This window comes from Hipposideros armiger, unplaced genomic scaffold (assembly GCF_001890085.2).
Source record: "Hipposideros armiger isolate ML-2016 unplaced genomic scaffold, ASM189008v1 scaffold_202, whole genome shotgun sequence".
NCBI lineage: Eukaryota > Metazoa > Chordata > Mammalia > Chiroptera > Hipposideridae > Hipposideros > Hipposideros armiger.
In genome coordinates, this window is record NW_017731552.1 from 2,590,971 (window position 1) to 2,604,386 (window position 13,416).

A 13,416-nucleotide genomic window follows, 5' to 3' on the forward strand; every position below is an offset into this window, starting at 1 on the left:
AGAGCTGGGGCAGGGCCACCCACTTGGGGCACACTCACCCCGCCAGCCATCAGGAGCTTGTACCGGAACTCAATGGTGGGGTTGTTGAAGGTGAGCTTCTCGCAGCGCAGGTGGTTTACAGGCGGGTTGCCCTCCAGGTTCAGGAATAGGTCATAGGTGAAGCAAACCTTCCTTGGCTCCTCCTTAAACAAAGAAAACAAGGAAGTCAGTTTCAGAGGGGCAGGCGGGAGGCTGCAGGGACAGGCAGCGGAGAGGTGGACGTACACTCCCCACTGCTGGCCCCTACCCTTCTTTCTCCTCTGCTTGGCCTCCACTTCTCTCCCCCTTGGTCCCTCATTTGCTTCTCTCTGTACGCTGTCTCCTCGTCCATCCGGTTATCCAAAATGAATTAACTTACTATTTTCAGAGGACCTAGCAAAGCAGGCTCCACAACAGGAACAAAGATCACATTCTCTGATGGTGAATGGTAACATTCCTGCTGATGGGTGTACAGCCCCGCGCACACATTCCCCCTGGAGCCAGCCAGCAAATGGAGAAACCAAGGCTCGAAGACACACTGCTGCTAAGTGCCAGTGCTGAGGCCTGACCCCAGGCTCTGAGGTCCATGGTCCTAGAGTCCCCTCCGCCTGCCCCTTTCCTACAAGGCAAATTTCTCCAAAGATTTACACATGGCCAGTAAGCACACGAAAAGATGTTCAACATCACTAATCACTGGGAAAGTGAAAATCAAAACCAAGACATACTGCCTCACACCCACTAGGGATGGCAATTATTTAAAAAACGGAAAATAAGTGTTGGTGAGGATGTGGAGAAAATGGAGCCCTTGTGCATAGCTAGTGGGAATGGGAAATGATGCAGTCACTTTGTCTGGAAAACTGTCTGGGATTTCCTCAAAATGTTAAAAATAGAATACCTATATGACCCATATCTCTCTCCTAGATATATGCCCAAGAGAAATGAAAACATATAGTAACACAAAAATGTGTACATCTATGTCCATAGCAGCATGATTTACAATCGTCGAAAGTGGAAACAACCCAAGTGTCTATCAATAGATGAATGGATAAACACACATGGTCTATCCAGACAATGGAATATTATTCTGTTATAAAAAGAAGTGAAGCACTGATACTTGCCACAATGTGGACGGACCTTGAACACACAGTGGCCCATGAGAGAAGCCAGACACACAGGCCACACAGTGTGTGATTCCATTTATGTGAAATGTCCAGAACAGCAAGTCCACAGGGACAGGAAGTGGGTTTGTGGGTGTCAGGGATGGGGTGGGGGAAGGGGAGTGACTGCTAATGGGCACTGGGTTTCTTTCTGGGGTGATGAAAATATTTTGGAATTAGAAAATTGTGATGATTGCACAACACTATGAATATACTAAAACCCACCAAATTTGTATACTTTAAAAGGGTGAATTTTCTGAAACGTAAATTACACCCCAATTTTTAAAAATGTTCTCTACTGGGAGAGAAAAAACTGGGAGCATGGGAGCCAGTGAAGATTTCTCAGCAATTAAAGACTTTACAACAGGTCAGTCGGGGAGCAAAGCGGCTGAACCCCTCAACTGGCATTGCCACGCCCTCTTCTCTTCACCCCTGCCTCCTGCAGTCTGGACCTGCAGGTTCACAATCCTGCGGGGAGAGAGGGAGCAGAGACAGGGGCTTGGCAGCCTGGCCACGCCTCTGCAGCCTCCCCAGCAAGGCCTCCGTGGTTTGTGAGCAAAACCAGGCTTTTTGAACCCTGGTGAATGTATGATGCCTGAGAATGGGAACCAGATGGCCACGTGTCCACTTCTGAACAAAGGGGATAGGAGCAGGTTCCTGCAATCCACGTGGATGACTCTGTGTGTGTGTCCCCACACCCCAGCCCCACCCCATTCAGGCCTCAAAGGTAGGAGGTGCACCTGTCACGTGAAACAGCCACAGAGCCTGCCTCCTGGGAGCCTTGAGTCTGGTGAGGAGACAAGTCAACAGGCCTTGTCAAGCCACCGCCAGCTAGTGAGGTGGCACTGATTCTGCCCCTCCCTGCAGCCCCTAGTCTCAAGTAGTGTGGGTTTCTACCCCAGCCCAACTAAACCAGACTTTGAAACATTTCCCTGTCTGAGGTGGACACGTGATCTAATTTGGGGTAATGAAATATAAACATGGAGAGAGTCAGCCCAGGGAGGGCTTTCCTTGCCAAATCGAAAACAAATGTGCAGGGAGAATGTCTCAGCACCTCGTTTTCCTGCCTAACCGTGTGGCACAGTGCCTGGTGGTGCAGCGCCAACCACGGGAGGACTTTGGAGGAAGCCAGGCAAGTCTCAGGTAGGCAGCCCTGGCACCACAGAGCTGCTGCCCCAAGGCCCTCAGCTGCTGCCCTACGTCCTGTCAAGGAGGAGAAAGACTCCTGTAGTAAGGCTCTCCTGTGATATCCCTAAACACAGCCAGTGCCCCTCCATGCCCACACTGCCCTGTGCCCACCCTGATGGAGGCACTTATCACAGTTGGGTTGTCTCCCCACAAAACTGGGAAGCACTTGGAGGCAGGGGCTCTGGGGACTCCTGTCCTGCACTCCCCCAGGTGCCGACACAAGGGAAGCACTCCATATTTGCCAAAAGAATGAAATGCAAGGGTGGATAAGAGGGGTCTGACCCATCAGGTGGGCAGGGAAGGGGCCAGGAAGACCCCCTGGATGGTAAGACAGGCTTGGAGAATGACTGAGTCAGTCAACTCAAGAAGGGTCAGGGAGATGTGTATCTTCTCTGGGAGCCCCAAGGGTCCACACAGTGGCAGCTGCAAGGGGAGGGTAGAGTGGTGGCAGCAGCAGACCCAGAGAGAAGGGCTTTGGCCACCACTGGGAGGGTGAGCTGCTTCCTGGGACAGAGGGACTTAGGATCAGGAAGAACAAATCCAGTCCCGTGATCCAGGAAATGAGCACCCTCTGGCCTGCAGGATGGTGTGACTGGGAGCAGGGTTTGAAACTGGCAAATGAAAGGGAGGAAAAAACAAGCACCTGTCCTGCCTCCCCTCAGGTGACCACACAGGAGAGGTGGACTGCAGATGGGTTCCCGCTACTTCGTGGAGTGGGAAGGACATCGTCACCACTCTGCAGCTCCTCAGGCGCATCACAAACACAGGCCACTGGACGAGACCAATCACCACCTTCCCAGGCAGATCTCCCCTCCAGAATCAAGTTCAAATTAACAGTGAATACACAAACCAGAGGACTGGGCTAAATAAACACCACAGGGACTGAAGCAGCAAAAAGCCAGATGGTACCAAACTCTACAGGACTAATGACCCAGTTTCTTCAACAAATCGCAAAAAAAAGAAAAAAGAAAAAAAAAAGGTAGAGGGAGAATCTACAGATTAGAAGGGACTTAAGAGACAAACCCATGAATCACAATGTGCATATTTTACCTAGGCCTTGATTCAAACAGAAAAAAGACTTTAAACACTGACTATTAAGGGATTATTAATTTGTAGGTATGATACTGGTATTATTACCATGTTACTATTAAAAAGCAGTAATCTTTTGGAGAACATTCTAGAATACTGACACATAAAATGTTGATGTCTAGGATTTGCTCCAAAATGACACGTGGGGGAGTGGTGGGCCAGGGACAGACCAAATGTGGCCACACGAGACAACACTGGAACCAGGTGATGGCTACCAGGGAGCTCGTTCTGTTACTCCATCTATTTCTGTAGATGTTTCAAACTTTCCCTGATAACCTTTCGAGTGGACATGGGGCTGTGAAGCTGCATGTTCGGAGGAGGAGCTCAGCTAAGGGAACGGGTCAGGGAGGGGAAGGCGCCCTGGAGCCTCAGGACACCAATGGGAGGTCAGCTGGCAGCTGGACAGAGTTGACAGACTGGGGCCCAGTCTTGGTCACAGGCCTGTCTTGAGCCTTGGTCTCTTCACCTGTGTTGGGGAGGATTCGTTCAGATAACGCAGCCACCATGCTCAGCTCAATGCCATCAATAAATGAAAACTACTGTTTTTACCAGAAAGAGATCTGGGCTATAGGAGGGCACCTGGGAGACAAAGCAGACAGATGGTACCTGAAGCCACAGGATTCCCCAGGGGGATAACAGGGAGCCTCACAGGGACATTGAAAAGACACTCCACAGCTCTGCCGAATACAGGAGCACCCCAAGGCTCAGAAGCAGACCCACTCCTCTTCACACTCCCTGGCTGATCCCACGCTCAGCTGCAGCTTTGTGTCCTGGCTACATGGCAGGTCCAGCCACTTCTCCCTGGCTCCTCAGCCAGCCCCTCCTCCTTGTCTCCCTGAACCACTCATCACCTCCTAACCGTCCAGCTGCTTCCACTATGGCCCCCCTTTAAGTCCACAGAGTTTGGACCAGCTCCTGGTTCAACCCCAACCCACTCCTGCAAAACCTGCCAATGGCCTCCCTGAGCCTTGAGCAAAGGCCAAACTGTCACCATGGCCAGAGAGATCTGGCCATTTCAGGCCACAGCCCTTCCGTCCCACAGCCGTCTTCCACTCCCCTAACCCAGCTCTCCCTGGGCTGGCACTCATCCCTTGGTGGGCCTTCTCGGACCACTGTCCCCAATCAGTGTGTGATTCACTCTCATAAGTAGGACTCATCAGTGTCCACAGGACAGATGTCTGTTTTCTGTCCACCCACCCCACTGGACTCGGAGCATTATGGAGAAAGGGACCCTTTTTTGTTCCCGATAAGCCTGGCACTGACCAAGCACCTGTGTCTGTTCAATGTGCCCACATACTCATTTATCCTACAAAAACTTAATGGGTGACTGCTATGTGTTCACAACAGTGACCAACACTGAGGAGGGGTCTCTAACCATGGATACTCATGGGTCTGTAGGTGAGGCAGTCACTGCAGCAGCAATACTTACATTACTATGTAATATCACATTTGTGGAGCATTTACTATGACCAAACACTTTTCCAAGCACTGAATATGTATGAATGCTTCACAGCCCAGAACACAGGTGCTCTTACTGTCCCCATTTCACAGGTGAAGAAACTGACAGAGGCAGTAACCTGCCTGGTGCCACACAGCTGGTCAGTGGGGCGCTAAGAGTCACTCTGGGCAGGCAGTGTTCTCTGGAAGCCCTGGGGAGGTTTTCACGCCCACACAAACCCAACAGCGCAAGGCAACAGCCTGCACACAGACCAGGAAGAGTCTGCATGACACCCCAGAGATGGGTGGTGCGGGGCAAAGCCGGGGCGGCATCAGGGCCAAGCAGAGGCCTTCCCGAGGGACCAGCGTGTGCCCTGCAGCTGACGTGTGCGTCAGAGCACACTGAGGATGGCTGATTGGAGCTCCTCTGGACAAGACCTGGGGCCTGAGAAGCTTGGGAACTTCCAGGAGGGTGACAGACCACTTCCTGCCCAGCCCCTGGGAAACCAGCCTCCAGAAAAAGCAGAGGAACAGCCAGCAACACAGAGCCCCGAGAGCCAGCAGCACAGTCAGTGAGGAGTGGCCACGTTCAAGGTGTGCTGGGCCAGCATTCCCAAGAGTAACATCCGTGGTCAGTCCAGCCAGATCCCTACATATGCCGTGCTCTCAGTAAAGGCAGCTGAGGCCAACCTCAAGTATTCTCAGACCAGGCTGTGGGCAGACTCCCATTCCCCAGGCTACTGGCCACAGGCCAGCGTCTCCAGTCTCAGCAAATATGCAGAGGAACTGGTTAAACTGGTGCCAGCACCCAAAACCAGCAGCGTGTGCACCCATCCTCAGTGTGTGGGGAGACCGAGCCACGGGAGCCCAAGTGGGCCTGGTACGGGCACATCAAGGCAAATGGGGCTAGGTGGCTGCCCTGGGAGCTCCCAGTGCTGCCCCTCCATCACCTCAGGACCCCCACCCCCAACCCCCGGCCATCTCCAGGGCCCTGCCCTCTTGTGCAGCTGGCAGGACTGGCCATGGAGAATCCCCAGGTTTACTGCCCCAGCCGGAACAAGTGGAAGAGTGACCAGCCCTCAGGCTCCTGGCAGTCTGGGAGGACACCTGGCTCCTCAGAAGCCCGGGCTGTCACCTCGCCATCTCTGCTCTGCCCACGTTTACCTGGGGCCTGTCTAACTTTACCCTGTCAGAGGCCCTGGGGTTCACATATGCTGGGCTGAAAAAAAAGCCAAACCTGAATCTGATCATGGCCCTACATCTAAGTGCCAGTTTACAGGGCTGCCGCCAGCCACTTCCTATGGGACAGATGATACAGCTCCTTAAAATGCTTTGAAGGAGAGGAAAAAAAGGGAAAGGGAAAGAGAGGTGGAGACAGAAAAAAAGATTTCAAGAAATTTAAGAGATACAGCAATTAATAGCAATACACTGACCTTATGTGAATCCTGATTTAAACAAACATATAAATATGACAATTAGGGAACCTTGGATATATTAAAGAATTATTAATTTATTGATTTCTAGATATGATATTGTAGTTAGGTTTCTTGTTTGTTTTTTGAGAGACTTACCTTTTACAGACACTTTGAAAATATTTAGATTAAAAGACAGGATGTCTAGGACCTGATTCAAAATATCATAGGGGGAAGACAACAGTGACATTGTGCCCAAGCAACTGCTGAAGCTGCTGGAGATGCCACTAGAGCGATGGTTTGCTCTGCTTTTCTCTCGGTATGTATTTTATGTATTTTTAGGTTTTCTACATTAAATAAATTCACCCCCAGCATTCCTCATGGTGTTGCATCTGAGTACCTACCGACTACCTGCTGTGAGACAGCTCTATCCTGGAACTGAGGACAAGGGAGACGGCACAGAGCCCGAACTAGGCCCAAGACCCTCCGTCCCCAGGTCCCCAGGTCCTCCTAGGCCACCCGGAGACTGCCCCTCTCGCGGCTTCAAGTGGCTGCCTACAGCTAGCACCACTTAGCGAGCCCTCCTGGAGACCAGAAGCTGTGCTACAGGGTTTGCCTAGCACCTTATTTCATCCTCACAAATGCTCAGAGAATGAGTCACTGTTCTCACCATCCATCAGCAGAGGAAACTGAGGTCTAGTGGCATTTAATCATTTGCCAAGGCCACAGGGAACCAATAAGGGCCAAATCCTTGGATCCCTGGACTGCAGTCTCTGGCGTCTTCCTGCAGACTCAGCTCTAACCCGCCCCAGCCCACGGAGAGCCACTGAAACCCAACTGCTCCAGGGCAACAGGAGGTAACTGCTGACCACCTGGTGGAGAGAGCATGGGAAGCAAACACCACCAAACCTGAAATTCTACTTTCAGGATCCTATGGACAAAGCTTGTGAACAAATGCTGGAGGGTCACCGAGGCAGCACTGCAATGCTGAGAGGCCTGGAGATGGAACAGAAGTTCGCGGGGAAAGTGGGGGATAACAGCTTATCTAAGCTAAGGGGGGCACTATGCAGACATCACAAAGAATGAGGCAGAGTTATGTGTGCTGACACGGGAGGGTCCACAGCTATTTAGTTTTCAAATGTGCACATACACACACATATGTCACAGAACAGATGTTTCTAGAAGGACTTAACAATTAATGCTGATAGTGGTTACATGGAATAAACTAGAAAGGACTTCAATTCCTTGCACCCAACATAGGAGTATATCACCTTTATAGTTAGATGCAGAAAAAAAGCTTTTAAAAAGTGTAAGGAAAACAGTACAATGTAGGCTAAAAACCGTAGGTTTAGGCGGTCCAGACCTCATGGATGCCAAAGCCGCTCTGCCACCATCTCGCTGTGTGACTCTGGACAAACCAACCCCCCTCTCTGAGCCACAGTGAAAGAAAGAAATAAAACCCCAGGGTTCTGGATGCACAATGGAAGGAGGGAGAAAAGACTGACTGGCTGGGGGACAGTGTGGGCAGCATCAGTTCAGGCCCACCCACATCCCACTGACTGCTCTGCCAAGAAGGCCGGGGACCCTCCTGCAGGCGTGCTGGGGGCCTGCCAGGTGCAGTAAGAGCAGTCACCACAGCACTGTGGGTAACAGCGAGAGGCAGGCCACTGAAACGCTTGTCAAAAAGATGCTGTGTCTGGAGGTCAGGGGCGCAAACACTGAATTCTGAACAAAACTGTGCACGCCCACTGAGGGTACGCTCAGAGCAAAGTGACTAAGGGGGGCGACTGTGGAGCTAAGCTGGCTCCTGCACTTACTGGGTCACCTAGAGCAGGTTACGTCACTTGTTTGTGTCTCGGCTTCCTCACCTGTAAAATGGAAATAACAGAACCCACCCATATACATGCGCTCAAAATTGCTGGTCGTCATTACACACAGATGTGGAAAGAGCTCCAAGACAGGCTGCTCATGGGAAAAGCAACTGCAAAACTGTGAGTATAACGGAATCCCACTACTTTTAGATTAGAGACTTGACTTGTACGTGACTATAAAACACAGAGAAATGTTCTGAATGACAGACATTCAACTCATCACCTCGTGAGAGATCAAAAAGATTCAGGGGAATGTGAAGAGATGGAAAGGAAAGAGCTCCACTTTTCTACTCTTCTTGACTCAGTATTATCTGAATTTATGGGAACTTGAATATATGCAGTCTGACAAGTTTGCTAACTTGCCACAGTGCACTTACATTGGCAGCACTGTACAAATAGCTCGGTAAGGTTTCATAACCTTGGTATATCAGTGTCTCAGAGCTGTGTTCGTGTTGATGTTCGTGTGGTGGTGTCTTGCTGCGTGGCATTCATTGTTGTTGTTGCATGATTTTGTGTGCCATCACAAGAATGTCTGAACTTGAATTAGAGCAATGAACAAACATTAAATTTCTTGTTAAACTTGGCAAGAGAAAGTGAAATCAGGGACATGTTAGTCCAAGTTTATGGGGATAATGCCATGAGGAAAACGGCAGTGTACAAATGGATCAAACAGTTTTCTGAGGGGAGAGAACGCGTCACTGATAAAAACAGAGGTCAGGGCGGCCAGTAATGAGCAGAACTGATGAAAACATTGCAAAAATTCATCGAACTGTGTGTCCAAATCGTCGGCTGACTGTGAGAAGCATAGCAGACCAAGTAAACATCAATAGAGAAACAGTTAGGAAAATCTTAACTGAAAATAAAATCTTGGCACGAGAAAGGTGTGTGCAAAAATGGTCCCGAAGGAGCTCACCAATAAACAAAAGCAAAGGAGACTAGAAGTTTGCCAAGACCTTTTGGAGAAGCAAGACGATGTTTTGGGCCGTGTTATCACTGGTGGTGAAACATGGGTGTACCAATACGACCCTGAAACAAAGAGTCAAAGTGCACAATGGAGGTCAGCCAATTCTCCACGGCCATAAAGTTCCACCAGTCCAAATCAAGAGTCAAAATGATGTTGCTAACCTTTTTTTATATCAGAGGGATTATTCATTATGAATTTGTACCAACTGGACAAACAGTTAACCAAGTTTACTATTTGCAAGTGCTGAAAAGGCTGCGTGAAAAAGTTAGACGACCTGAACTTTTTGCCAACAATTCATGGCTCTTGAATCACGACAATGCACCAGCTCACATGGCACTGTCTGTGAGGGAGTTTTTAGCCAGTAAACAAATAACTGTATTGGAATACCCTCCCTACTCACCTCATCTGGCCCCCAATGACTTCTTTTTTTTTTTTAAAGATTTTATTGGGGAACTGGGGGGAGGGGAACAGCATTGGGGAATCGGGGAAGGGGAACAGACAGGTAGACAAATTGCTGTTTTTTGTTCTTCAGTCTAGTTGTGGAGGACATCACTTCACTGGCCCATGTTGGTATGATCATTGTGGTCTTCCCGGGTGAGGCAATCAGTCGCCGGTCATTGGTCAGCCGCTCCCAGTGGCTCCCAGCAGCTCACACCGGCTGCCGGCCGCTCACGCTGGCTGCCAGCCACTCATGTAGCTCACGGCAGCCCACTGCAGCCCCACTGCAGCCTTCGCCATCGCCAGCGACTCACAGCAGCCCAGCTCCAGGTCGAGCTGTTGTCCATCATCTTAGCTATAGAGGGCGAGCATCACTGGCCCTCAATGTGGGATCTGAACTGCAGCCCTGCTGCTCAGTGCTGGCGCTCCCAAGCGAGCTCTTAACCAGCTGAGCCACTCGGCTGGGCCCCCAGTGACTTCTTTCTTTACCCAAAGATAAAGGAAATATTGAAAGAAAGACATTTACATTTTGATGACATTCAGGACATCAAGGGTAATACGATGACAGCTCTAATGGCCATTCCAGCAAGAGTTTCAAAATTGCTTTGAAGGGTTGACTAGGCACTGCTGTTGGTGCACAGCTTCCCAAGGGGAGTACTTCGAAGGTGATAGTGATATTCACCAATGAGGTTTGTAGCACTTTTTCTAGGATGAGTTCGCAAACTTAACTGTCAGACCTCGTATTCATGTATTGATAAGCAATTACAAATTAAAACAAGAAGGCAGAAAGGTACACACTATTGGGTTGTCGGAAAAGTCATGACGCATTTTTGCAACAGATGGCGCTAGTTCATTTTTGGAAGTACTAGAGTCATTCGCATCTATGTTATTCTATGTCATTTGACAGCTGACAGTTCTAGCTTCATTCTAAAAATAAATTGAGCGATTTGGTTGAGTTTTGGAGATTTTACAGCAAGTTGAAGATGGAAGACCAAACTGCATTTTCACCATATTTTACTGTTTTACTTCCGTAAAGGGAAAAACGCGTGTCATGCTTGTGAAAAGTTCCATAAAGTTTACGGTGACAATGCTCTACAAGAACATCAGTGCCAATGATGGTTCATGAAATTCCATCCTGGTGATTTTGATCTCAACGACGTTCCTCGGTAAGGGAGGCCCACCAAGGTTGATGACGACAAAATAAAGGCATTGATCGAATCAAACCCATGTTACACGACACGAGAGATTGCAGAAACATTGAACATCCATCATTCAAGCAGTCACGACCACCTGAAGAAGCTGGGATACGTAAGCAAGCTCAATATTTGGGTTCCACATCAACTCAAAGAAGTTCGTTTGACGGCGCGTATAAACATCTGCAATATGCTCACTAAACGTGAGGAAAACGATCCTGTTTTGAAGCAACTGATATCTGGTGATGAGAAGTGAATTGTTTACAACAATGTGGTGCGCAAGTGGTCTTAGTCCCGACGTGATGATTCGCCTCAAACGACACTGAAAGCAGACATTCATCAGAGGAAGGTTATGCTCTCAGTGTGGCGGGATTTTAAAGGTGGCGTGTCTTTCGAGCTCCTACCAAGGAACCAAACAATCAATTCGAATGTGTACTGTTGGCAACTGGACAGTTTGAATGAATCCATCATCCAGGAATGTCCAGAGCTCATTAATCGTAAAGGAGTTATGTTCCATCACGACAACACGAGACCACACACACCCGTCAAAAATTATTGGAGCTTGGATGGGATGTGCTGCCTCACCCACCATACTCGCCTGACCTTGCGCCATCAGACTTCCACTTGTTTCGCTCTCTTCAAAACTCCTTGCATGGTATAACGTTCAATTCAGATGAGGCTGTAAATCAGCACCTTGTTCAGTTTTTCACCGATAAAGACAGGTCCTTCTATGAATGAGGAATTATGAAGCTCACTGAAAAATGGCAAAACGTTATTGAACAAAACGAGCAATATATCATTGACTGATCTTTGTTCTTTATATAAATAAATGACCTTTGAAAAACATAGAAAAAATACATCATGACTGTTCCAACAACCCAATACATTTTAAAGACCTTGCTGTGGAAACAGTTAAATATTTTTATGCTTAAAGTAAGCTTCTACTATCTGGATCTCTAACTTAATGATTTGTCCCCAATACAACCAGGAAGAGAAAATAGCCTGCAATATAAACACACAGGTGAAATGACATTTTGACAAAGAAACCTGGACCAAAACAGACAAAAAGGAGGAAAGGACGCATTGCCCCCAGAATGAGCCCATGAAAGCTTGGAGCCTAGGGGTCCATGAATCATCGGTCTCCTGAACCTCACTGCTCCCCTAAGACGGATCACCACTCCCATGTCCCACAGAGGCTGTAAAACAATGACACAAGAGCCAGTTATGCAACACATGGAACAGCCTCTCTCAAACCGCGAGATGAGGCTGCCTGAACCTGCAGCCCCGGCCCCTGACAGAGTGTGGGGCTGAGCTGCTACTGACAAGCACCCCCATGTTACACCCTACCCACCCCTACTTAACTGCACCCCTCCCTCACTTTGGGTGGTGACAGTGTAAATGACTCAGTTACACAATTCCCATTTTTATAGGAAAACACATAGATCAATCAGGAGGGAGGTTCTCAGGGAAGCTGACTCGAGGCCCATGCTTCTCCCCTTTATGGAGAAGGGACAGACCGCCCCTCCCGGATCCTGGGTGACAGTGATCTGCCTCGGCTCTTCTCATGCCCATTCACTCTTTCGAAGCACTTCTCTAGGCAGCTCCAGATGCTAATTGCCCTCGAGGAAATACAGATGCTTCTGGGGTCCCATGTCCAAGAACAGAATGGTGCTCCAGGGAAAGACAAACCGAGCCGCACAGCTGGCTGCATTCATGCGGCTTGTCACAACTCGGCAGCCCCCTGACCTTTCCCTGGGTCTCCTCGCACAATGTCCCTTCTGTTCTGGCTCGTTGGCAATCCACCAGTGAGGGCCGGCCCCCTCAGCCACATGAACCAGCCAATTGTCCCTGCACAGGGCAGCCGGCTGCCCGCCTCCTGAACTCCGGGAAGCCCCAGAGAGCCTGGGAGCCCCAGGGGAGTGTGCGGGGTGGGCAGCTCCTCCACTGCCAACCCAGGTGAGGACAAGGGGAGGAAACAATGGCAACCCAAGAAGGAGTGTGCTGAACAATGGGGGTCAGGGGGACCTGGTTTCCCCGCTTAATCACTCAAGACCAGCTCTCACCCGCAAGTTTCAATTTAAACTGAGGGCAGATGGGAAAAGCCCACCCAAGCCCAACATAAGTGGATTTTTGCAGCCCAGAGTCACTTCCACTCTAGAGTGTGGGGAGGGGCGTTAGGATTCTGTGGTCTTGGGACCTCGACAGCATGCTGCTGGGCCTGCCATACTGCCTTCACAGCTGTATCTCCCAACCAAACACAAGTCTGCCAGGATATGTCCAAGAAGATTCCTCTGAGGGCTTCAAGCTCGGAAACCACGGTTTTAAAAAACCCTGTCCGTAAAAAAACCACGTGAACTTCCTAATAAAATGTACCAAAATGCCCTTCCTGGGACTTTCAGATAGCAGCTTTTGAGTAAAGCCATGGGAAGTCAGTGATGGTTAGGGCTCCCTGCCCAATAATAGCTTGTTGTGGGGGGTGGGGTGGATGTCTAATATTGGCGGCGAATAACCCAAGTAAACTTCTTCATATTTTACTATTTTTGAAAATTGGGCTGTCTCTTTTTTTTTTAAAGATTTTTATTGGGGAATTGGGGGGATGGGAACAGTGCTGGGGAATTGGGGAAAGGGGAACAGACAAGTTGCTGTCGT

At 49.4% G+C, this 13,416-nt stretch overlaps 1 protein-coding gene across 4 annotated transcripts in view; it reads right to left on the reverse strand.

Annotated features, from left to right (window-relative positions):
* Positions 1 to 13,416, reverse strand: part of MLLT1 (MLLT1 super elongation complex subunit) — a 70,224-nt gene that overhangs the window by 20,944 nt on the left and 35,864 nt on the right. For all 4 annotated transcript variants that reach the window (XM_019653464.1, XM_019653463.1, XM_019653461.1 and 1 more), the window contains exon 4: positions 39 to 182. In XM_019653464.1, coding sequence (XP_019509009.1) covers positions 39 to 182 — 144 coding nt within the window. The remainder of the gene's footprint in view (positions 1 to 38; positions 183 to 13,416) is intronic.